The sequence below is a fragment of the Pongo pygmaeus genome, chromosome 4 (assembly GCF_028885625.2).
Source record: "Pongo pygmaeus isolate AG05252 chromosome 4, NHGRI_mPonPyg2-v2.0_pri, whole genome shotgun sequence".
Taxonomy (NCBI): domain Eukaryota; kingdom Metazoa; phylum Chordata; class Mammalia; order Primates; family Hominidae; genus Pongo; species Pongo pygmaeus.
This window is the reverse complement of record NC_072377.2, coordinates 163,698,079-163,723,147: the sequence shown is the minus strand read 5'-3', so window position 1 is coordinate 163,723,147 and position 25,069 is coordinate 163,698,079. Positions and strand designations below refer to the sequence as shown.

At 40.2% G+C, this 25,069-nt stretch overlaps 1 protein-coding gene across 5 annotated transcripts in view; it reads left to right on the top strand.

Moving 5' to 3' along the window:
* Positions 1 to 25,069, top strand: part of EBF1 (EBF transcription factor 1) — a 402,487-nt gene that overhangs the window by 262,258 nt on the left and 115,160 nt on the right. For all 5 annotated transcript variants that reach the window (XM_063665324.1, XM_054489697.2, XM_054489709.2 and 2 more), the window contains exon 8: positions 12,192 to 12,333. In XM_063665324.1, the coding sequence (XP_063521394.1) occupies positions 12,192 to 12,333 (142 nt within the window). The remainder of the gene's footprint in view (positions 1 to 12,191; positions 12,334 to 25,069) is intronic.

The following is a 25,069-nucleotide window of genomic DNA, read 5'->3' as shown; positions in this document are numbered from 1 at the left end:
GAACATTGACACACAAGCAAAGTTCATCATGCATAGGGTAGAGTTGTGTGGAAGTGAGGAAACATGAACATTTTTCCAGAGTACAGCTACAGTGTTGATCAATTTTTACTTGCAGAGACTTTAGAAAAACAAGCTATTATTTAGCAGGCAACCTGAGCTTCACTTAACCTGTAAAGGGTTTGGTCAGTTCTCCAAGGCAAGAGAGTGCCTCACCTAGATGGGGCATGAATAAAGCTCCCCGAAGACATCTCAGAGTAGTCTGCTAAGAAATCCTACTAAATTTCCCAAGTCTTAGGACCAAACCAAGACAGGGAGGATTAGTCTTTGCTGTAGCTGTCCTGGCTACAGAGGTGTGTGTCATAATGATATTGGTTGAAGATTGCTTATGAATAAGACCTATACTTTTTGGCATTTTTCTCATAGCACACTAACTGGGAGGCTGGTTTCAAATATTTTTATGTCTCTGTTGCCTCTGAGGGTGAGTGAAACAGTGTCTTTCTGGCACAAAAAAACTCTGGTCTCTTCCTTACACGTCAATGTGGCTTTTACCAGTTATATTGAAAACCTGAGTCCTGGCACATCTGACTGAAGACACCCTCTCTTGCCTACTAAGCAGGGTCTGTGCAGTGGTCACTGCTGTTGCTTTCCTCCATCTCACTTTGTATGCTTGCCGGCCAGCCTGATCTTCATATAGCAACGCCGGAGTGTGTCTCCTCTGAACAGCAATCAGGGGCCTGCGTAGGTGACTGAGGAGGACATAAGAAAGGTTGTTGATCTCTTGACATGGAAAGACATTCTGTCAAGCAAACTCAGCTTCACAGCGGCTGGGCTTCTGCTGTGTAAACAGAGATTGCTTAATTACACAGGTCGTGTCAATTAGTGTGACCTTAGTGTTTTCAAGAATTAATCACTTTCTGCAGAGCTGGGCTGTGTTCATACTTTAAGGCAGTATGGAATAAACCTTGTAGAAAATCTGGCACAATCTTTTTTTTTTTTTTTTTTTAATTTACAATGGATGCTTTCTTTTGAAATCCCTAGGCTGTGGTTAGGGTAAGAAATTTGCTTAAATATGACAGTGGATACAGGCTTTGTTTAAGGACTGGTGGGTATGAGGAAGGCTGGAGGAAAGAGAAGGGAGCAAGCTGGGGATGGAAATAGCTCACGACACAGGGAGAAATTCACTTATGACTAAACAAGCCTATTTCTTCATCTTGACACTAAAAAGATGCTAATGTCAAAGGACTATGTTAAAACCATGCCTCGGTCTGGTTTTTAACTGACAGGAGCCAGACAATTCAACCTTAAGATTTAAATTTTTATTAATAGCTTTCCTTTTGGGGACTGGCAGAATGAGGGTGGTAAGGGAAGAACAAGAATCGGGTTCAAGCTGTCATTGCAATAGATACCATAATACCTGGAGACTGAAGTAAAGTATAAATTTCCATATTCATCTTATCTCTTCAATAAAGTTTTTCCATTGGCTATAAATCTATATTCACATGTAAATATTAGATCTATAACTATATATGAATGTAGATAGAAGGCATAGTTATGCATACATGCATGCATGCATGCATTCAGTAATATTTATTGAAGTGCCAAGTGGTGAGTCTATCATGATGAACAAGAAAGATAAGGTCTTTGCCCTAATGAAACTTATATTCTTCTTGGGATGATACTAGCTCTTGTAACAAATAGACCATATAATATTGAATGGCTCACCTGCAGCAGAAGGTTATTTCTTGCTCACATAATGGTACAAGGCAGGTGTTCCTGGTTGACGAGCAGGTATTGTCCTTGAGGTTATCTGGGGACCTGGACTCCTTTTATTTTATGCCTCCCCTATTCTACAGAACCCTGCTCTCTTTATCCAGTCCTCTGATGGGAGAAGGACACATGAAGGGTGCCATGTGCTTTTTAAAAGCCTTGGCTTACAAATTTGCTCACTTCCATTGGCTAGAAGTCAGTCACATGGTCATATACAACCATGGGGAGGCTTGCATGGTCTAGCTATGCAGCCCATGAAGACAAGAAAATGGATGTATGCGGAATAATTGCCATTAGCTGCCGCAGTGAAGATGTGTACAAATTAACAATTACAAATATTAGAAATTGTAACTGCTGCTATAAAGAAAATTAAACAGGATATTATGAGAGAGAAAAACAGTGTGGGGGGGGGAGATGAAAACCTCTCTCTTTTTTTTTTTTTTTTGAGATGGAGTCTGGCTCTGTTGCCAGGCTGGAGTGTGGTGGTGCCATCTTGGCTCACTGCAACCTCTGGGTTCAAGCGATTCTCCTGCCTCAGCCTTCCGAGTAGCTGGGACTACAGGCACGCACCAGCACCCCTGGCTAATTTTTATATATTTTTTTTTTAGTAGAGAAGGGGGAAAACCTCTCTTAAAGTAGGTGACCAGGAAAGCATTCTGAGGTGAGGACACTCAAGTTCAGAGATCAAGAATAAGGATAAACCATCCTGGGAAGAGCCAGAGAGGGTTCTGAGCAAAGGGAATAGCAAACACAAAACTCACGTTTACCTCATGTTTATCTAAGGAGGCAAACAATCATGCTTCACGTCTTAGTCATTTGGATAGTAAAGAAGAGGAGAAACCACTGGGTTATTCATCCCAAATTCCCACCAAAAATGTGTTTTGCTTTTTAAAATGATGACATGAGTTATGACATTAAAAGGCAACTCCCTGCCTTTTCAAATAAATTCTAGAAATTTTGGAGAATCTTTGCTGTTTGTTTAACAAGCCATGGTATCTCTGGATCCATATGTTATAGGGAATGATTAGAGGATTCTTAAAATACATGCCTGACCTCTGCAGTTTCCATCTGCTTTAAATACACTTACATAAAAGGGATAAGAATATGTCCTTCTTTATTTCTCCTCCACCAACTCCCACCCCCTGTCTTGGATGTACTTATATTGTTATATTGTTTTGACAAATAGCACATCTTGCAATTAAATTCTCTACCAACAGAATGCTAGGGGCCCGAGCTGTGATCATTCTCTTCATACAGAATAATTTCAAGAGGCTCCATGCTGATTAATTATACTGAAAGCAGCTCTAATATAGTTTCAGAATACAGGATTAATTCACATAACATGGTAAATACAAATGGTGGATTTTCAACCTGATATATTAAACCATTATGGCTTATTGAGCAAATATGTATCTTGGCATGAGCCTTATGCTGAGCCTTGGCAGAAAGTGTGCATCACTGAGAAGGAATCTTTATGAACAGCATTTGATGAGTGGTCGCTCTGCACTTAAAGAACATGTATTTCCACATTAAGCACAGCTGCCTTTAAAGGCAATGTAAAATACATTAAAGGATGAATGTAAAAGTGTTTGGTTTGATCAGTGATTGCCAATGGATGCTGGCTCTGAAGATGCCTATAGTTATTGGGATTTACCAGCAGAAGGTATCCTTATATTCTTCCACTTTTTAAGTTGTAACTTGTAGAGCTCTAGTTATATGTCAGACAGTGTACTAAGTGTTATACATGTATAATCTTACTTATTTTTCTACCACTTTTTCTCTTGTTTGCTTTGGTCCTGTCAAGCACATTGGCCTTCCTTCATTTTTCTTCCCCACATACACCAAACTCATTCCTGCCTCAGGATCTTTGCACTTTCTACTCTGTCTCCCTGTAAAACTCTTCTAACACATTGAATGGCTGGATATTTTTTATTCAGATTTCAGGCTGGGCACGGTGGCTCATACCTGTAAGTCCAGCACTTTGGGAGTATGAGGCAGATGGATCACTTGAGGCCAGGAGTTTGAGACCAGCCTGGCCAACATGGTGCAACCCCATTTCTTCTAAAAATACAAAAAATAAAATTTCCTTTTTTTTGTCACTTCCTTAAAGAAGCCTTTCCTAATCACCCAATTAAAAATATCTCCTACCTAGGAATCATCTAGGTGGAAGATATTTTATTTTTTCTTAGAACTTATCACAATCTGAAATTTGCTTGTATTGCTTACTTATTGTCTGACTCCCTTTCTGTCCCCAGTAAGAACTAAACTCCTGCTTGGTAAATGCTTTATTGGTTTTGTTCATTGTTGCTTCTTCAGTGCATAGAATAATGTTTGGCACATGGTAGGCACATAATGGGCTCACCACTTATTCCTATGACTAAGTGACTCATCTAAGATTACAAGCAAGTAAGTGATGGGACTGGGGATCAAATTCAGGATCATCTGACTCTGGAATCTGAGCCATTGACCAATATGCCATTTTCTTGCTCCTGATTTCCATGTCCGTATGCCATAGCTCCATTGTTAGAGAGCACACATGACAATCCTGTTTGTCTCATTCCTACCTAAAATGGCCAATGAGGACACACACACACAGAGAGCACCAGTTAAACACCAATGACACCCTCAAGAGTAGTCAAAAGTATCCTGATCCACAGAGGGAGGAATGAGGTTCAGATGACTTGTGAGCTTTTCATGTTTATCATGTGTCACTGTTCAGGAGACGGAAGCTAATTCTAGTTTCCAAAGGTCTAGATTAGTTTAGCACATGTATCTGAGGACTTATAAGTGTCTGTTCTTGTCTTCCTGTTAAGAGCTAGTTTTGCCTCAAGCCTTAAAGTGTGAATGTAATTCCATTAACCACTCCTTTACTCCAGCAGTTCCGCTCCATGACATCCTGTAGGTTCACGCGTCCTCCATAATTTTTAATGAGTTATTTGGAATCTTTCAACCAGATAGAAGCTAGCAATCAGGAACATTTCTGAAAATATCGCATTCGTATCAGCCAAGGATATTTTAAAGGACAAAGTTAATGAAGACCTAACTGCTGCAAACTATTTTTATGTAAATAATACTTAAACTGTAGTCAGTCACACAGGCACCATAGATTTGTACTGGAAGTATGAGGAGAGTCCAGAGAGAGGATGTAAGCCAGGACTGTGTATTGAAAGGCCAGAGGCCAAGTGTGTTGGCTCACACCTGTAATCCCAGCACTTTTGGGAGGCCGAGATGGACGGATCAAGAGGTCAAGAGATCGAGACCATCCTAGCCAACATGGTGAAACACCGTCTCTACTAAAAATATAAAAATTAGCTGGGCGTGGTGGTGCGCCCCTCTAGTCCCAGCTAGTCAGGAGGCTGAGGCAGGAGAATTGCTTGAATCTGGGAGGCAGAGGTTGCAGTGAGCCAAGATTACGCCCTGCAGTCCGGCCTGGTGACAGAGCGAGACTCCATCTCAGAAAAAAAAAATGAAAGGCCAGAACTGGTGGTGGGTGAGAACTGCACTGTGAGTCTACAGGTTTTCCTTCAGGCTTGCCTCTCTTAATTTGTCCTATGATCTTGAAGTTGTTTTTTTAAACTCCTAGGCATTAGTTTTCCAAGCTGTAAAAGGAGGTGTTGGACAAATCTGGACTGTCATAACTTATATTGAGGACTCCTTTTATCATTTTCTCCTATGAACCTCCTATGATGACATATTTTTCAATCAAATTGCATTTATTAAGAATCATGTTCTCTTTAGAGTTCTTTAAAGCCATGTAAAACTGCTAGTTGAGAGCTTCTTATGTAGATGAGATAACTAGAGTTTCCATATGGAGTTGATAGGGTCCCAGACAAGGGAAAGTTAACTGAGTATTTCAGTATGCAGTCTTACTGTGGATGCTTTTATGATTCCCTCTGTGCAATAATGTCACCCATTATTACAGTCAAAAACTCTTAGTTAGGAGCCACTAGATTAGCTGATCTCTGGGGTCTCTTGTGACTCTAACGTTTGACAAGTCTGCAGAGTAGTTCAGCTGACAGGTGGAATGTAGAATGTAGACTATAGGGGTTTGAGGGTAGAAGTGTGATCAATACCTTTTAAAAAATATAGACAGTTTATTTTATAGAGCAGTTTTAGGTTTACAGAAATATAATACCCTCTCAACCGCATCCCCATCCCCTAACCCCCAGTTTCCCCTATTATTAACATCTTGCATTAGTGTGATACATTTGTTACAATTGATGTGCCAATATTAATATAGTATTAAAATCCATAGTTTTGTGGGCCGGGTGTGGTGGCTCATGCCTATAATCCCAGCACTTTGGGAGACTGACATGGGTAGATCACATGAGCCCAGGAGTTTGAGACCAGTCTGGGCAACATGGTGAAACCCTGTTTTCACAAAAAAATACAAAAATACAAAAAAAAAAAAAAAAGGCTGAGTGTGGTGGTGCGTGCCTCTAGTTCCAGCTACTCAGGAGCTGAGGTGGGAGAACCAGTTGAGTCCCGGAGGCAGAGGTTGCAGTAAGCTGAGATCACACCACTGCACTCCAGTCTGGGTGACAGAGCAGGACCCTGTCTCAAAAATCAACATCAATCAATTTAAAGTTTACACTAGAGTTCACTGTTTGTGTGTACATTCTACGTAGTTTTGGACAAAAGCATGGACATATGCATCATTACAGTATTATACAGAATGGTTTCACTGCTGTAAAAATCCCCTATCCTTCACCCATTCCTTCCTCTCTTCTCCCAGACTCCTGGCAACCACTGATCTTTTCACTGTCTTCATAGTTTTGCCTTTTCCAGAATGTCATATAGTTGGAATCATACAGTATATAGACTCTTGAGATTCACTTTTTCTTATTTAGTAATATGCATTTAAGACCCCTCTATGACTGTCTGTGGCTTGATAGCTCATTTTCTTAAATTGCAAAATGATATTCTATTATATGAATTACCAGTTTGTTTATCTATTCGTCCATTGAAGGACATCTTGGTTGCCAACGCCTTTTATTTAGTTGAGATTTTTATTCACATAATTTTAGATTTACATGCAGTTATAGAAGTAATACAGAAAGATCCCATGTACCCATTACCCAGTCTTCCTCAGTAACATTTTGCAAAGTTATTTTACAATATGACAACCAGAATATGGACATTCATGTAATCTACCATCTTATTCAGGTTTCCCTTGTTTTACTAGTACTTGCTTGTGTGGGTGTATTTTTAGTTCTTAAAATTGTATCATGTGTCTAGCTTTGTCTAACACCACAGTCTATATATAGGGAATTTTTATCACCACAAGGATCCCTCGTCTTGTCCTTTTTTAGTAATCATACTCACCTTCTCTGTGTGTCCAAATTTCCTCCTGTAAGGATTGGATTAGGGACCTCTCTAATGGCCTCATTTTAAAGTAATCAAAGCCCTATCTGAAAATATAGTCACATTCTAAGGTACTGGAGATCAGGCCTTCAATGTGTGAATTTCTGGGGGAGGAACAATTCAGCCCTTAACATGCAGTATGTGTCCCCTGGTTACTGGCTTTTTACCCTCAACATAATTCCCTGGGATATCAATATTTGTTCCTTTTTATTGCTGTGTATTATTCCATGAAATGCTGCCCAGTGCTTTTCATTTAGTGTACTTCAAGTTAATATTTTTAAAGCCTTGTGATTAGGGGCCCTAAATTAATGCAAAAGTACAACAAGCAAAAAACAGAGGTTAGGAAGCATAGAACAGACTAACTTTAACACTAATTTCCTTTTACTGAGTTACCATGTATCAGCATTGAAAACCAAGATTTGGAATTTTTAAATAATCATTCAAAATTAACGTGAGGAAGTGTTTATTTTTTGGAAGGAAGTACTTAATTGTCACAATATTCTAAATTTAAATTTCAAAAATATATTTATGGTCTAATCTTTGCCCTGATTCTGTGTTTGTTGGAGAAATGCTTAAAGATACAAATTTCAACGTTTGGTTGCTTTTGTCATAACCCCTTCTTCCCCACAAACTGCTACTTTTGTTAATGTGATCTTCCACTCATGATTGAATTTAGCTGCTTGTGTCTTTTTGAAAATCTGCTCATAAGACAGAGGTTATGCTTCATGAATCTTAGATAATAGAGTTAGGACATACAAGGTCTCCTGCCTGACATGAAGGGAAGAGGGGCTGCCCGAGAAGTGATGGTGAGGAAGTACTCACCAATAACAAAACTCCTGAGAAACCCTCATTGATGGGAAATATTGGGAAAACTAGACTGAACCGATGAGACATCTCATTTACAGACTATTTTCAGAATAGTAAGGTTTCATTTAGTTATAATAAAGCCTCAACTGTAACAGGCTAAGATACAGATAGGGTCTAGAAAGCGACATTATATAAATCAATGAAAACCGCAATTCATGCAAGTCCTAAATGTATAATAATGTGTTACTAGCACAAAGGTCTTTAAAATTGTACGTTTGTATTGAGCAGTGGACATAGAAGAAACACTTTCTGTATCCTTTTATTTAAAATTACAGTGTATTCTGGGTCTTGTTTATGGTCATTAAGATGCTTCAGGTTATCAACCCGACACATTCTTTTGAACTTCTTGTTTAACATCACCCACAAAGTGACAACTACTACTCTATTACTGCTACTAATGTTTATTGAGTGCTCCATGTGAACCAGGAACCATGCTGGCCACTTTAATTAATTTAAGCCTCACAGTTACCTTATGAGTTAAGTATGGTGATTATTCCCATTGAGAGTCAGGGACACTGGGACTCAGAGAAGTTAACTTGGCCAAAGTCACATCAACCAGGAAAGCTTGAGAGCCAAGGATGAAATTTTGTGTCTAGTTCTTTCAAATTCTAGATAGAGGGGCATAGGAATAATACCTTTTAGGGATATCTATCCAGAAAAGGATATAACAGAGGAGATTCTGAACCACTGATATGAGCCAAGAAATTGAAAACATCAGTGTAAAATATCCAAAGTCCATGGGTAGATAGAAACTTCTTTTCGCCCTTCTCGTTCTCTTACAACGAACACTCTCAACTGGAAAGGAAGGCCCAGATGAAAAGTACCTTGGAACATGCTGAGTGTTAATCAGCATATCTCTAGATTGCCACATTAAGAAGCAAAGCCCCCTAATAGAAATTTCATTCCAAAAATATAGTGATAAAGTATATATGTATAAATCTAAACCTGTTTACATAGGCTGATATTTATTTCAGGAGATAAAACTTGGGCATCTTCAAGAATCAAGTGCACAATTTATTTCAAAACCATTCTAGAGCAGTGTCATCCTATAGAACATTCTGCAATGATTAAAAAATTCCCTGTTCACCATGTCCAATGCAGTAGGCAATAGTCGCCTATGGCTATGAAACTCTCAGTGTGGCTATTGAGGCTCAGAAAGGGAATCTAAAATGTCATTTAGTTTAAATTTAAATAGCCAGGCATTTGGCTTCTGTATTGGACAGTGCAGTTCTAGAAAGTAAAGGTGTAATTATAACAGATATCATGAAATTCTAAACATATCTTTTCCTTCATATTCTCATCATCTGTTTCTCTGGGCAGGGGAGTGGAGAAGGGGAGAAAGAAGGAAAGGGTGGTTGTGTCCAAAGGTAAAATCATTTTAAATGTTTGTCTGTCTCAAATTTAGGCTGTGTTTTATTGACAAAATTTAGGAAGGTTGAAGATTTGGCAGGCCTGTCTGTCCCCTTGCCTGTGTGAATGTATCAGCACCTCATTAATCATGTGTAAACTATAAAGGCCCTTTTCCCTCCTACCATGGGCCTATTTTTAAAGGACACTTCAGTCAGTACCCCTTTTTTTTTTAATTTACAAGTCGCTCTGTGGATTAATTTTAGCATATGTTTTATTTAAATATATCCTGAATATTTCCAAATTGAAATGGGAGAAATTGTTTTGTGGTAGGGAAGTAGTGCTGTGAGTTTTTGAGGAACATATTAGCTGCTCATTTTCTAGAAATTAAAAGTATGAAGATTCTCTGTATTATCTTTTTTCCAATTTTGATTGGCATTTCAGCCAAATGATTCTATCACACATGTGGACCTGGTGGTTCTTCTCTTGCCAAGAAAAGAAAAACATATGGGGTATAGTTTTTTTTTCCTTAACCGTTTTTGACATTTTTGTTCAATGTAGGATTAGATGACAGTGTCTTTGAAAGATACTGAATATTTTAAGCCTTAAGTTTGTAGAGCTTGTGTCTTACAGGTGCATGGTGAATTGTCATTGTTTTTTTTTTTTTTCCTGCTAAGACAGACATCTAGAATAACCACTTTCTGTATTTCCTGACACTGAAAACAGATACGGTTTGGGATTCCTTTTATAGTTTCTTCAGCTAACGACTCCAGTGACCGCTCAATTGTGGTCTCATAGTAAATCAAAATTTCTTTGAAAGACCCAGCTCTGTTATGTAATTGTAAGTCCTAAGAAGTCATCTCTTTAAAAAGAAAAGTGAATTTCTGTTGCCTTAAATAATATTGACTTTGCCACTGCATATGATAGTTTTTCAAGGCAAAATAGTAGAACGTTTTCTTCTCTTCTTCTTTCTTTTGAATTAACCTGTAAACATACAAGCTGTGTTTACACATAAGGCTGTGTCAGATCTGGTTGGTCAATCATGAATAAAGAAGAACCACTCTGCAAACTTCTGCATCAAACTTACATGTCATCCCCCAAATGATTTGTTGTAGATGGAATTTGGGGTTTCACAGTGGGTAAGGAGAATACTCTGATTCCCTGATTGAACTCTCAACTGTTTCCTATGCATTTTAATAAAGTAGATTTAGAAAACAAAATCAACCTTATGCTACTAGCATGGGTGATGTGTTCATAGCCTGCAATTCGTGGGCATCTTTGAGGCTCTGGGAAAGGAAATTCATCGTATTTTGCCAGGATGCACTTAGGTCAACAAGGAGGACAGTGGAACTTTTAAGTATGGAAAGACTGGTGGGGACTGGCATCTAAGCTGACAATTCACAGGCATAGGCCAGAGCCCGGCGTTTTCCCCTCTGCCCAACTTAGCTGATGAAACAGTGTTGCACAAGACTCTTCAGAAGTCGATGCCCCCTTCAGCCAACTCGGAGAAAAGGCTTCCTCAGAAACTGAGGCCTCCGTCTGTGCCAACCCTTGTAAAGTGGTTCACCTCTTCAGAGGCTAATGCCTCTCAAAACCAAGAACAATTAAAGCGAGAGTCTTTCCAAGCAACTGGGGAATTGAGCAAAATAAATCAGAAATCCTCAGCCTTCGCTCTGGAGGCTCGCCTCATTATGAGAGCAGATCTATTAGCCCTCTTGCCATTGTCTTTCATTTCTCAAGTGAGGTGATTCTAATTAAATTAATCTGCATGTCAATCTATCGGTGATCAATCAAAGAGCCTGAGGTTTCCCCTATGCTGCAGGGTGCTTGTGGCTGACAGGGGCTGATAATGGAGGAAGAAATAAACTGTCGAGCAAAGTTAATTAGTCAACATAATAGATGGATTAAACGGGAGCGGGCTGATTGCTGTTTCCCGTGTCAAAGCATGAGGTGGGAGCTGAAGCTGCAATTACAGACAATTATTATATTTGGTTGTAAGAGGTCGCATGAATAAACATATCTCTGTGGGTTTCAGTTTTAATCCCTTTCCCCATTTAATATAAGGAGAAGTGTAGGTCATTTCTTCTCATTGTTTTAGTCAAAGTTCTCTGAGACAACATCTTTGCCTGTGTCTCTTCTGGCAAACTGGGTTCACGGTCACTTTATGAGATGGTTTCAGTGCCTAAATTATGCCTTGGGCCAGTCCCACCATTTTTTTTTTTTTTAATTTGAAACAGATCTAAGACCCTTAATTAGCAGGAATTTTTGGGGGTGGGGTGATGGTGATAGTAGTGAGGGGGACTCTGGTCTGATGAACCAAACTAATGTGGAAAGAAAAAAGTACAAGAAATCTCAAAAAGACACCCAGGAGAGAAAAATGCATCCCAGCTCTTACTGAAATCTTTTTCATTTCTCTATCCTCTTAACCCTGACACAGTGGGGAGAAATATTTTAAAGATTCAAAAGATTTTTATTTGCATGATCAACTGTGATATCTGCTTCAGTGTCTAAACTGAAGGGTAATTTAGGTGAAACACAACCACCCTTGTGTAAAAAAAATATGCTAATAAAGATCCTCTTGTTAAAATTATGGTTAACAGTGTACCTTCTGCTGTATAACTATAAACTGTGCAATTTTACTTAAAACTGCATCAAAAGCGTTCCATGCCAAAGACCCACTCATCAATAGCTCCTCTTGTTAGACTTGTACAGCATAAGCACCAGTTATTATGTGAAATAGCTATGCAATTTTCTTCAGCTCCCAGCTGTTATTTATTTAACTTGAGTTTATTACCCACCACACTTTTATATTAAAATGTTCATTCATTTCTTTCTTATGTCTCCAGGTCGTGGTGTCTACGACAGTCAATGTGGATGGCCATGTCCTGGCAGTCTCTGATAACATGTTTGTCCATAATAATTCCAAGCATGGGCGGAGGGCTCGGAGGCTTGACCCCTCGGAAGGTACGCCCTCTTATCTGGAACATGGTAGGCGAATCATTTTCATTGGTTGGCATTGCTGCTTTAACTGTGAATATATTTGGTTTCTTTCTTCCACTCTACCACGTGTTCTATTCTGTTTCAAATTTCAAAAATCTTTTTGAATAAGATTGGTCCTCTAGGGTTTTTTCTCTTCAACATATGATGCCAAATATTTAAAGACAGGAAAATATCTCTGAGACCCACCTTTCTTGTGGGACCACTCTCTACTCTGGAAATGGCTGATATTGCCTCCTTTCCGGTTGAGAGAAAGAAGGAGGCCTGGACCATTGCTTTATTCTAAGCTCCCACTGGATTACAAAATAAGGAAAGGCCAATCCAAGGGAAAAATAAGGAAAGGCCACACAATTTGGTATCACTAAAATTGTGATATATTTGACATGTTTGTAATTGACCATTGAGGTTTTATAATGAACCCATCCTCTTTACCATCCTCCTGGTGTATCTCAGTGACTACCTGTTGAACTTCATTTGGAGATCAGGTTCAATGTCGAGGTTGGAGTTGCTTTCTGAATATGAAGCCCAGACCAAATGTCCCTCCTGTGCCCTGTACCTAACTCTCACCTCTTCACCATGTGGTAGAACTTGCTGTCTGTAAGTAGACTTTGGTAGGGAGAAATCTCATTTGTCTTGAGAATTATGGCTAATCAGTGGTGTCTTTGAGAGGACTTAAGGAAACCAGATAAACATTTGCATCAAGAAAAGTGAATGCCACTCAGAAGAACCATGGGTTGGGTTAGGGGCACGCCTGAATTTTTCAGTGCTGCATGTGTGTGTAATGTATCCTCTCCCTCTCCACTCATCCATCCATCCATTCTTCTATCTATGCATCCATCCATCTATCCATCCATCCATCCATCCATCCATCCAAGAATGAGTGACTGAGGCTCTGCTGGATACCAGTCACCGTATTAGACTTTCTTCAATTGCCTCAAACTCTCCACCCATGTCCCTCACTTCCCTTTCCAGTTTCCTAGGGTCAGCAAGATTCTTTTCAGAACACTACCACACAAATTATCACCTGATTGCCTGTTTTTTTCCATGGGCCAGGAGTTGACCATAATTCACAAGATAGAAAACTCCCTTCTCTGCCAGCATTCCAATTTAATAAACACACCACTCTCATCATTTTTGCCTGGCTTTTTCCCCTGTGCTTATGGAACACACAAACTGTACTTTTTATTAATTAGCCAGATGTAATGCTCTTAGAAGGGATTCTTCACCACATCCAGTTATACAGTCTTTTTAAAGTAAACCATCATCTTTCAAAAGCTGCTTCTTTATGGTTTCATTAGTGCTGAGATGGATGGATATTACATTTTGCAGGAGGCCATTTCAAACACCTGCTCATGATTACATTCCTGGTTCCATTTCTGTACTTAAAATTATTCTGATCCTCACTTTACAGTAATGTTGTCTTTATAATACCCTTGGAGTCACTTAAGGCATTGTGTGACTAGAAGTGTTTAGGTGAAAGGAGGAGGAAAAAATTAGGGAAATACTCAGTGGGCATGATTTGGAGAGTGCTGCTTAGGGAGTGAAGTTATGTTTTTGACTGTGGGTGGTTAGTTGCAATAGGTACTGCCCAGTCTGGTGACAGACTTGACTGTCAGTTTGAAATCTGGGTTCACACTTTCAAAATATGCTTAGGCCACACCCAGATCCTATTTCTGCTCTTGGGAAGCCAGTGAGAAAGCTCCTGACACCACGCAAATCATCCCTCCAACAAAAACCCAAAGCAAACATAGAATATAGCCTGCTCTAAAGGATCCCTCTAGGCAATGAGGATCAGTAACATTATTTTGCATCATGATAAAGGACTGGGTCTTGAAATAGGTACCAGGAACCCCAAATTCAATCCTTAGTTTCACTCTGGCCTCTATTTGACCTTGGACAAGTCGCTTTAGCTTTTGGGATCCTTGATTTCCTCCTTGTTAAAATGAAGGTGATGATCTGTAGGAGAGTTAAAAAAAAAAAAATCTGTGCTTTGGGTGGGGGCCGGTAATGTACATAGGGAAGTGGGCTGGGTGGAGGCTGAGAAGACAGGCAAGTACACGCTCTGATGCCCCTCGGCCCCAGCCAGTTGTTGCTAAGAGGAATGAGAGCCCAAGTGGGGCCAGATGTTCCAGTTTGGCAACAATGAATTTTTAATTGTTGGTAACTAATTACAAAATTTTTGGACACTGAAGGGAGAAGAGGGGGAAAAAAAACCACTTAGGAAGAATGCAGCCACAGGCCAACAGTTTGAGACCTCTGGATCAACACAGCTCTAAGCTTCCTCCCAGCTCAGATATTCCCTCTTCTAAGAGTATTAATATTTCAGTTGGGATATCATATTATTCTAAGTTTTAAAGTCAGCATTTTATTCACCTGCTTCAGTTTATGAGTCCACAGATGGCCATATTCCTATAAGATATTATTCAAAAAATGGTGACATTTCTCTTTGTGTAAGTGGTTGGCCATCCTTGGGGACATAGGTATGTCCTATTTCCTTCAGCAAGGGGCTTTGCCTTCACCTAAGCCTTATTTCATTTCTCTCCAGTGGAAAGAAAGGGTAGACATGTTCAAATTCTTAGTAATGACAATAACACAGAAATCTGCTTCTCTGCAGAGTGAGTCAACCAACCACACAAAACCACCCACTCGTTTAGACACTTCAGGCTGACACATAAATATCTACTCAGCAAAGGATGACTATTGAACTCTTTCACTGGTAATGTGTGGGAGTGGACCTAGATGCTAATTCATGTTGATGTGAGGGTAATACTTTATTTTGCTGTTGAAAAGTCCTATTTCAAAATGCTCTGTTTAAAAGACTTCGAGAATCACACATCCCTCTCTCTCTCTGCTCCCATCCCTCTGTCTCTCGCCTCATCCCTCTGTCTCTCCGCTCCCATCCCCCACCGCCTTCAAACAGCTACCGCATGGTGAGACCGCAAAGCATGTTCTCCTCTTGTGACCTGTGGGAACCTACGTTCTCCCCCATTCTGGACTTTTTACCATCTAATTTACAGGTAGCCTGAATTATTTTGGGCTATTCTGCAAATCTCTATTTATATCCTGCTTGTCAGACCGTTGAAGGAAGTTTCCTTTTGTGGCTCACCTTTCTGCGTATAAGTAGAGACAGAGATCGTGCTTTACATTCATGCATGGGCTTTCTTATGTGACCCATGGACTTGCAAACCCCTGTGCTCTGATAAATGACCCTGTAATTCAAGTATGAGAGTTGACAAAGGCAAATTTATTTTATAGACTCTTGCATGGTCCAAAGATAGTGAATCTTGGCATGCTATAGATCGTGGAAAATGGTCTTCCCCCGTACTTTCTCTTCATTCATAAATACCAAGATTTTCTTTGGCTGGATATTTATGGGACCATTTAGCCTAGTGAGGTTTCTTCTTTAAGCAATAGCTTTATGGAAGATGTACAGTTGTGGAGAGAGGCAGCCTCAAAATGTAACTGCTCTCTCAGTTCCAATTTTTGAAAAAGCATGAGCTCGGGATGAAAGGAGCTGAGTGGCTGCCGCAAGGCTATGTTCAGCGCTACCCTGTGTACTTGCCTTGTCTTCCAGTCATTTGGGCAACTTCATGAAGACTGTGTTCTGGGGAATCATTGAGGGGCCTGAGGAGTGTTGCTATTGGCATTGTTGTTCCCCTGTTCCAGGTTGTGTTTACTTGAATTCAAGGCCAACTGTGGCATCAGTTTCTCTGTTTCTTCCCCCTGTGGCAAAATGCGGTGCCCTCACAACGCTGTGGTGCAGAGCCCCTGTCAGCTTGCATGCGCTAACACTTTATTATCTAATGATCTAATATGCAACAAGGCAAAGTGCCCGTGCTCATCATTCTGACATAGAATGCCGGGAGAAGTGACTAAATTACTTTATGTACCATTAGCGCTTGCAGCTATGGTGAACTCACCGGCAGCATTTATGCAAATGCCTGTGAATACACTCTAGTGGCTTTGTCAGGAAACCGTCTGACAAGCAGTTTAAATGCTCATTTTTTAAAGGGGATATATGTATTTTTTTATTTTGGTGTGCATGTGTTTTTCTCCTTTCCTCTTTTCTTTTTCTTTCCCTTCTCCCCTTTTTGGGCTTTTGGAGGACTTGCCTCCTCCATGGTGACTAGAGAAATGTGAGCACGTTCTAGAGCTCACCTACCAGTAGGAGCCCTTTCCAGGAGTAGGATTAAGTCCCCAATAGGGTATTCTTTAGATCTAGTTTCTTTTTTTATTGTTTTGAATATGTACATCCTTCATATTTATTTGGAAAAAAAAAATCAATGGAACTATTAGTCAAGAGTTTTTAGAATATAAACATGTTAGTGTTCATGAGCTCTGACCTGGGGTCCTACTTAGTTTTTTAGATTGAAGATAGATTCTTTAAAACATACTCACTTTTTAAAAATGGAAAATGATTGAAATTTAGCTTTTGTGGGCATCAGATACAAATCAATTAAATTTCCCTTCAAAGTTATAATAAAGACTGCAACATAAAACATAAATGTGCCAAGATCTCAAGATAAATAAAAACAATAGTGGAGTTTGGTCACACTCAAAATATTTTGAAGAATAAATACTGATGATAGACTCACTGGGCCCATCTCCTGGCTGTAATTATACTTTGGAGAAATAGAGTCAGGTGTTCACCACCACCAGTGAATTCTGACCTTTTGGTTGTAGTGTCACATTACAACTGTCCCTGACAATATGGTGGTGTTCTTGATCTTTAGCATATGACCTTCTATAATCCTTTTGATCCAGACAGAGGCAGTTTTTTCTTCTGTCACTTGCCCCTGGGTGTCCAGCACCATTGACTTCCTGTGACCAGCTGCATTTAAATGTGTTTTTCGTTTGTTTGATTTTTTTGTTTGTTTGTTTTCATGTTTTTACGGAAATGTGGAGAAAGATGGTTTGAGCTTGGAGAGACTACCCCAAATTGATCCTGTCTCTTTTCCCTTCTGTATAATATGGTCCTAACAAGAGGACAGAAGGAGGATCAGGCTCTCTGGCTGAAGTGGCCCTGGGAAGGTCACTTTGCTTCTGTGGGCCTCAGTTTTGTATGTCAGGTGAGAGCCAGGTGGGGTCCTCTCTAGGCTTCCTTTTAGCATGCACTATTTTATGGTGCTCTGAACTGAAGCTATTGGCACATGACTTTCTGCAGGAGGTGACTTTGGAGAAAATAGGGCTTCCTGGGAACAGAGAAATCCACTGGCATTTTCTAATAGAACCCTTTCTCTGGATCTCCAGCCAAGGGATAAGGTGTCAATAAGGTGGACTTGAAATCGTTCATTCATACTAAGCATGCACTACATGCCAGACATTAAGCTAGGTGTAGTAGGATAATGCAGACTCAGTCTTTGTATTCACAGAATATATGATGTGAATAGAGAGGAGAGGTACTAAGCAAAGTGTATGACAATGTAAATAGAGAGGAGAGGTACTAAGCAAAATTAGAGTGGTGCATCAAAGGGGGACCACAAAAGTGGAGGAGAGTAATGAAGTGTCAGGGAAGCCTTGTTTGAGGAAATCTCATTTATGCCAAAACCAAAGAGATGAGTAGGTTTTTACTAGGTGTCTTAGTCTGTTTTCTGTTGCTTTAACAGACTGGGTAATTTTTGAGGAAAAGGAGTTTATGTCTTATGGTTCTGGAGGCTGGGAAGTCCAAGGGCATGATGCCAGCACTGGTGAGGGCTTCCAGGCTGCATCATCCTATTGTGGAAAGGTGGAAAGGCAAGCAAGTGTGGGTGAAGAGAGCTCACTTTTATAACTAACCCACTCCCACAATAATGGAATTAGTCTGTTAAGGAAGGTAGAGCCCCCATGACCTAATCACTTCTTAAAGGTCCTACCTCTGAATACTGTTGAAACTGGAATTACATTTCAACATGAATTTTGGTAGGGACATTGAACCATTCATCTATTCAAACCATAGCACTAGGCAAAGGGGACAAAAAAAAAATTGCCAGGTATAGGAAACTGTGTGCAAGGGTTATTTTGCTTAGGTGAATTCCAGGAACAAAAGGAGACTGAGAGGGCTCCTGTTGCTCCCAGGCAAGGGAGGAGTGGCAGGAGATGAGACTAGGGTGGCTGTGAGGGCTACATCATGCAGGCCAAAGTGGGCTGGTCAGGCCATAGTCTCGGTGGCAATTGCGAAGTGGGGAGGAGGTCAAGCAGGGCTTTGATGAACTCAGTTTCAATTACATGGGCTCCTCAGATCCCATGAAAGCCCAGGGCAAGGTTGCTTAGACCTGCTTATAACTTTGCTCTTCGCTGCTGGACTTTGGAAACTCACCAGGGAGTTGGCTGTGCTTTGGAGCTGTCCCCCTAATTACTCCTTATTGTATCAATAGTGCATGTGTTCTTTATAGAAAGTCAAACAGTTTAAGAGTCCTTTCTCCTCTTTTTTTTTCAGATGGCTTTGTATTATTGATTTAGTTTTTCATAAGTGGCTTAGAAAGAGTGTACCTTTTGACATCTTTTTAAATTTGTGGAGACCCTCACCTTTTCATGGTCTTTAGAGTAGAGGACTGCTGCATTATATGACCCATTAAAATGTATATTAACCCACCAAAACTTAGTGAGTGAAAATAAACTAAAACAACAGAGAAAAATATACCCTCCCAAATTTCTCTCTCCCCTCCCACCAGGGGCAATGCCTGAGCCACAGCTCACACTAAGTGAAGTCAGTGAAGGATGGAATGTCATTTCTTTCACTCTTCCTCATTTTACAGAGACCCAGAGAGTAGATATAATCTGCTCAAGCTTAAACATAGCTTGTTTCTGTCAAAACCCATTCAGCACTCTTTGTACTTGTCTATGTGCATTTCAGGGTTTGCATAGCTTCCTGGTCGCTGGATAAACATGCCAGAGGATTTGGGGTCCACCCCAATGCCTGTACATTTCATATTGGCCTAGCCTTGCCTCCAGTCTTTCTGGGATTCCCAGGATGCTGAGAAGAATGTCTGTAAAATAAATCCAGCTTCCTGATGGACATGTACATTCAAGGGCAGATGATGGATGATGCATAGCTTCCCACACAGCCAACAGCCCTTCTGTGGCTAGTTTTGGTGCAGAATCCCAGCCAAGCCCACTAAGACAAGATCATCTTGGTGAAGGGCCCAGGCTAAGTAGAAAAATATTGGTGTCATCTTTTGTGACTGAGGGTGGCATGTTACAACTTACCAATTGATTTTCCTACTTGAAAAAAGAAGACAGGTGCAAGAGCAGAACATTAGGGCTAAGAATATCCAGCTGTGTCATAAAACAGAGCACTGAGACCCCAGATTTTCAGGTATCAAATCAGGGCTTTTACTTTGAGCAGTTGAGAAGATGCCTTTTATCTTTCCTTGAAATAGAAAGGATGTGGTAAGTGGTCAAGATAATGCATAAGGATGTTAGTGAAGACTGATTTCCAGTGTATTTCCTGAGTAATTCATAAAGCTGGTAACACCAGAAATCCTAACACTGGGGATATGGTAGCCAGCAGGATCTCAGCATCAGACAGATTGAAGAGTTCATGAGCAGGTGATCTATGTTCTGCTCATTTGACCATGGCACCACCAATAGCACTGATAACAAAGGAGAAATAGTGCTCAGACTTTTTTGCCATGCTTGACAGTAACCAGGCCAGGTAATAATATTTATTATTCTATTATTATTTACTACCACTACTGTTGTTTTTTTAAACTATTAGCATTTATGGATCATTTACTATATATGCCAGCACCATGGTAACTATTTTACTTATCATCTCATCAAGTCTTCCAACAAATCTCATGATATATAATAATTATTATCCCCATTTTACAGATGAGAAATCTGCAGTTTAGAAAGAGTCAGTAACTTACTCAAAGCTGCAGAACTAATTAGAATTGGACCTGGAATTTGACCTTAGGTCTGCCTAATAACAGTGCTAAGAATAATAACAATAAACATTCCCTGAGCCCTACTATGACAGGCACAGAGTACTATAGGTACCCTGTTGTAAAGAGGAGAAAACCAAGGCTAAAGAGAGGGGTCAATAACTAGCCTAAAATCACACAGCAGTTAAGTAGTAGACCCAGGGTTCAAACCCAGGAAGCTTGATGCTGAAGTCTGCACTCTCATCTACTGCTCTGGTACATTACAGTATGAGAAATTCCTTCCATCTCCTATCCTATTGTTCTTATTTCTTTCTTAACACAAGCAAGGCAATTGTGCTGGTATCTTAAATAGACTTTTCAAAAGTTAGCCCAGAACATATCTTTTTTTAAAAAAATGGGGCACATCATGTGTATTTACTTTATAGTTTATTTTCCTTCAGAAACCTGAAGGAAATTTTTTCCATGGCTGGGACACATTCTGCTAGTCAAATTTTTAAAAATGCTGATTTTATTCGATGACTAGTATATTTTCTATGGGGCTGGCAAGATAATAAGGATGCTGGTAATATTTTATTTATTTGCAAGCATGTTCTAACTCATCTCCTTAGAAATCATTTGTTGACCATATGGGCTCTCTGGCACGTGTACAAGGTGTGGAGGAAGGAGTCCATGAGAAAATGATGAGATGATGAGTTAAGCAACCGTTAGGATACTGAAGAGTTTGTAAACCTCATGCTAGAAATAACATGGGAAACCGATTTGGATATAGGGAGGCTAGTTTCTTATATGAATTTCTTGACAAACCTGTAAACTGTGGGAAATTTCTGGTATTTGGTTGGTTGAGCTAATAAATGAGTGAGTCACGCCTTAGTTATTTTAATAAGCACAAAGTGTGGTGTGTTGTGTGTTGTAGGGGAGATTTGGGGGGGAAAGATTATTGCTTTCTACTTATATTTTGGCCAGAAATGACAGGACTTTATTTAAAAACTTTTTTTTTTTTTATGAGACAGGGTCTTGCCCTGTTGCCCAGGCTATGAAGTACAGTGGTGCAATCATAGCTCACTTTAGCCTCAAACTCCTGCACTCAAGCTATCCTCTCACCTTAGCTTCCCAAGTAGATGGGATTACAGGTGCACTCCACCACATCAGGCTAATTATTTTGATTTTGTAGAGACACGGGTCACTATGTTGCCCAGGCTGGTCTTGAATGCCCGGGCTTAAGCAATTACATCCCCTTGGTCTCCCAAAGTGCTGGCATTACAGGTATGAGCCAGCCTGGTCAGAACTTTTTTAAGCCTAATTTTTTTGTCTTATATTTGGTTATAAAAGCATCATAATTCCAATTGCATTGATTTGCCTAATTGATTGTTTCAAACCAAGCTGTCTCTATACTTGTCTGTCACAGGAGCTTCCCTCACTTGAGAATTTCAGAGGCTTCAAATGATGTTTATGGGCAAGTGAAAGCTTTGATGTGTGTTCATAAACCCTTCTTAAGATGAGATATTTAGAAGCAGTGGCCAGGGGTTGATTTTGAAATATTTTTGTTTGACCATTTTCAGTTATAGATGCAGAAATAAATTAAAACCAAGCTCTGCCACTACCTTACTACATGACTTTGAGTATGTACTTTGATTTCTCTGGGCCTCTGTTTCCTCATCAATTAAGGTGGGTCTTGGAAGAGCCCTTCAAGCTCTGATGATTTGTTTTTTGAACCCAGCTAATTCTGTGAGAGGTTCTTCTATCTCTTGAGGGGCTACACACCTGCAGCCTTGGAAAAGTGGCTACCAAAATGCCCAGGTGAACGGACCCAATTTCCCTCCACCTTGGCCATCTCTGCAGGAGGTTAACAGTTGGTTCTAGGGGGCCTGGAAAAGCCATAGAAATGTGGCATACATAGCCATTGTGCCTTAGGTAGCTCTCACCCTGCATTCTTCTCCCTGGATTTCTTCAGCTGGGAGGGTGTTGTGTACAAGTGGCTTGATGGTTTGCAGTGAGCTTTCAGACCACTATTTCCCATGCAGTAGGTGAGATAATTTTAGAAAATGGAGGAAAAACATTAAAACATTTTTAATGGTTGTGTGTTTATGTTAATGCATAAACAAAACAATAACTCCAACTTCAAAATCATGATCTCACAGCTATTATTGCTTAGGGCAAGACTAAAGTTAAAGAAAAAGTTGATCTAAACAAACATATCAGCTAAATATTATTAAGTAAATAATAGTGTAAGTGGTACAGGGATAGAGGAAAATCAGGACTGAAGTTTGGGAAATGCTGTTAGAGAGGGCTGTAAGGGTTGGGGGAAGTAATAATTCTTTCAAGTCACCAGGAAACAGTGTAGGACCCTGGGAAACATTCTTTTTTTGAGTCAAATCATTTTTAAAAGAAAGTCCTTTAGGCTCAGTTTACCATTAGAATAGACTTAAATATCCTAACAGGATTTAAAAAAATAAAACTCCCAAGCTGCGGTTTTTTTATTTTTAAACAAGTAGGGTCTGCATGTCAGAGAGCAGAAATTAGTTTGGAAAGAGGACTTGCATCAAGAGAGAAAATCAGCCAGGGTCCACCCAGGCAGCGCATTATGATAATATATACGGAACCAGCTGGACACTGAGCAAGGCTGACATTGTGTTGTCAAGGGCAGGATCGCCCATCAATTTCTGAGATAGAATTTGAGTTCAAGTGACAGAAAGAGCAGCAACTGTGTTGAAACTGATGCATGGGGGAGGGGCAGGCAGGCAGGAACCACCGGGCCTAAAGGCAGGAAGTCCTGGTACCTCCGGAAGGGGGTGGCTCTGTTTTCTCATCTGGCTGCTACCCTTCCTTCTAACCTTAACATCTGTCAGCAAGATCCACCTGGGTCCTTGCATGATTAGAGCCCACTAAAGGGGGAGCTTACTGGTGCTAATTTTAACCCCCAAGAGAATGGAGTGCCTGCTGCTGAAATGGGGGCTGGGTCGACCCAGGAAATGGGACTCCAGGTAGCCACCAGTTATCAACCTAAGAAGCCCATCGTGGGTGTAGTGGCAATTGTTCATAACTTTTGGAAGAATTCTTAACTTTTCAGCTACTCTGTTTAGTTCCTTAACATCTTAATAACACCAGTGATTCCTCTTTAGTTCATTTGCTTATTCCATCATTCATCTATTTAACACTAACACGTGTTTATTGACTGACTGCCAATTATATCAGACAATAGGGCTACAGAGGTGATAAGGCAGGGACAGTTGTTAACGTTATGACGTAGACTGTCACGTGAGTGTAAGTATTTATGTGCCGATATTAGACAAATAATGGCACACGGAGTGATTTAAACTGCAATGATGGTTAAGTGCTATAAGGTACAAATACAGACTCCTAAGAGAGCTTAAAACTGGGGGACTCAGCCAAGTCTGAAGAATCAGGGAAACTTTTAAAATTTTAAATGAGAATGAACAGGAGAGGGGAAAGCATATTCAAAATTCCACGTGGGGATAAAACATTAGAAGCTGTAGGGAGGGCAAATAGGGAAGGTAGGTTAGGTCTGAGATCCATTTTTGAGAAACTAAACTTGGAAAATTTCCATAGGTTGTTTACTCTTTGACTTTGAGATGTGGTTCCGTTGCAGTTTCTCAATCATGAGCTAACAGAACTCATTGTCCATAAAATGGTAGCATTTAGAGCAGTGTTTTGGGTGATCATGGCCTTTCTGTTATGATAGCGGTTGTTAAGTACTTTCTCTGCATCAAGTTCAGTGCTGAACACTTTGTATGATCTCTTTTAATGCTCTTAACAGCCATGGGAGGGCACTAGTATTATTAGTTTTACTTAACACATTTGGGAAACTGAGGCCATCCTTTAAGGATTTGGTCGTGGCCAAAGTTAGGTTTTTATCTGCAGCTTTTGGATCTCCAAGTAGCTGACACAGAGGTCCTCACCACTGTTTTCTCTTATCGTTTAGTCAGTGCTAATCTCCCCTCCACATTGGACTTCAGACGTGGAGAGAAATTCTCCTGCTATTTGAGCACGTAATATAATACCTGCTTCAATTGAAACAAATTGACGACATTACTCAAAGGCAAATTGAAAAGCCAGATCTATGCTAAATCCCAAGGGTAAGTTAGTTGGCATGTGCAGTGATATATGGGAAGGTGCTTTTCTGGGTTAAGATAAAAAGTCCTGGTATCACGTCACACTATCAGGCACCCCATCTCAAACTCCCTGTGCCAGCCCTGCAACTTGAAATACTCAGTGGACAGAAATGATACTTTGTAGAAATTAGGTGGTCATCATTCTTATCAGATGACTATGTTGCCATCAGCATGATTTTAGCATCTTCAAAAAAAAGAGATTTACCTGGAGGGACACAGAGAAAATCTGAGGGATGGATTGCAGGACTGTGGCTTTTCTGCCGGCCTGCCATGGGCAAGTCGGCTGGGAAATGACCTAGTAATTAAAATCCTGCTTAAACGTCTGCTGCTGGTCAGTTATAACAGCAGCACTAACATGGGTAACCAGAGAAAGAAAAGAAAAGCGAAACACAAAAGTAACACTCTTGAGCCCACAGGGTGCAGAAATAGATCTGAATGGACTGAGTGCATATCTGAACACTAAGCATGAAAGCAGAACCCAAGTACTAATATATTTTTATCCCAATCTGTGAAATTAATCAATATTTTATATGCGAACATATGCTCCTGTGTTGCTGGCTTATTTAATTGACAGTTGCAATCAGCAGGACACCAGTTGTTCAAACCCACATTTTTCATCCACAGTTCTGGGGAGAAATGCAGCAGGGGACCCAGGGAACAGGGACACAGACAGTGTCAGATTTGAGACCTCTTCTCAACCCTTCAGTTTCTTTCATCGACCTTGGGGCAAAG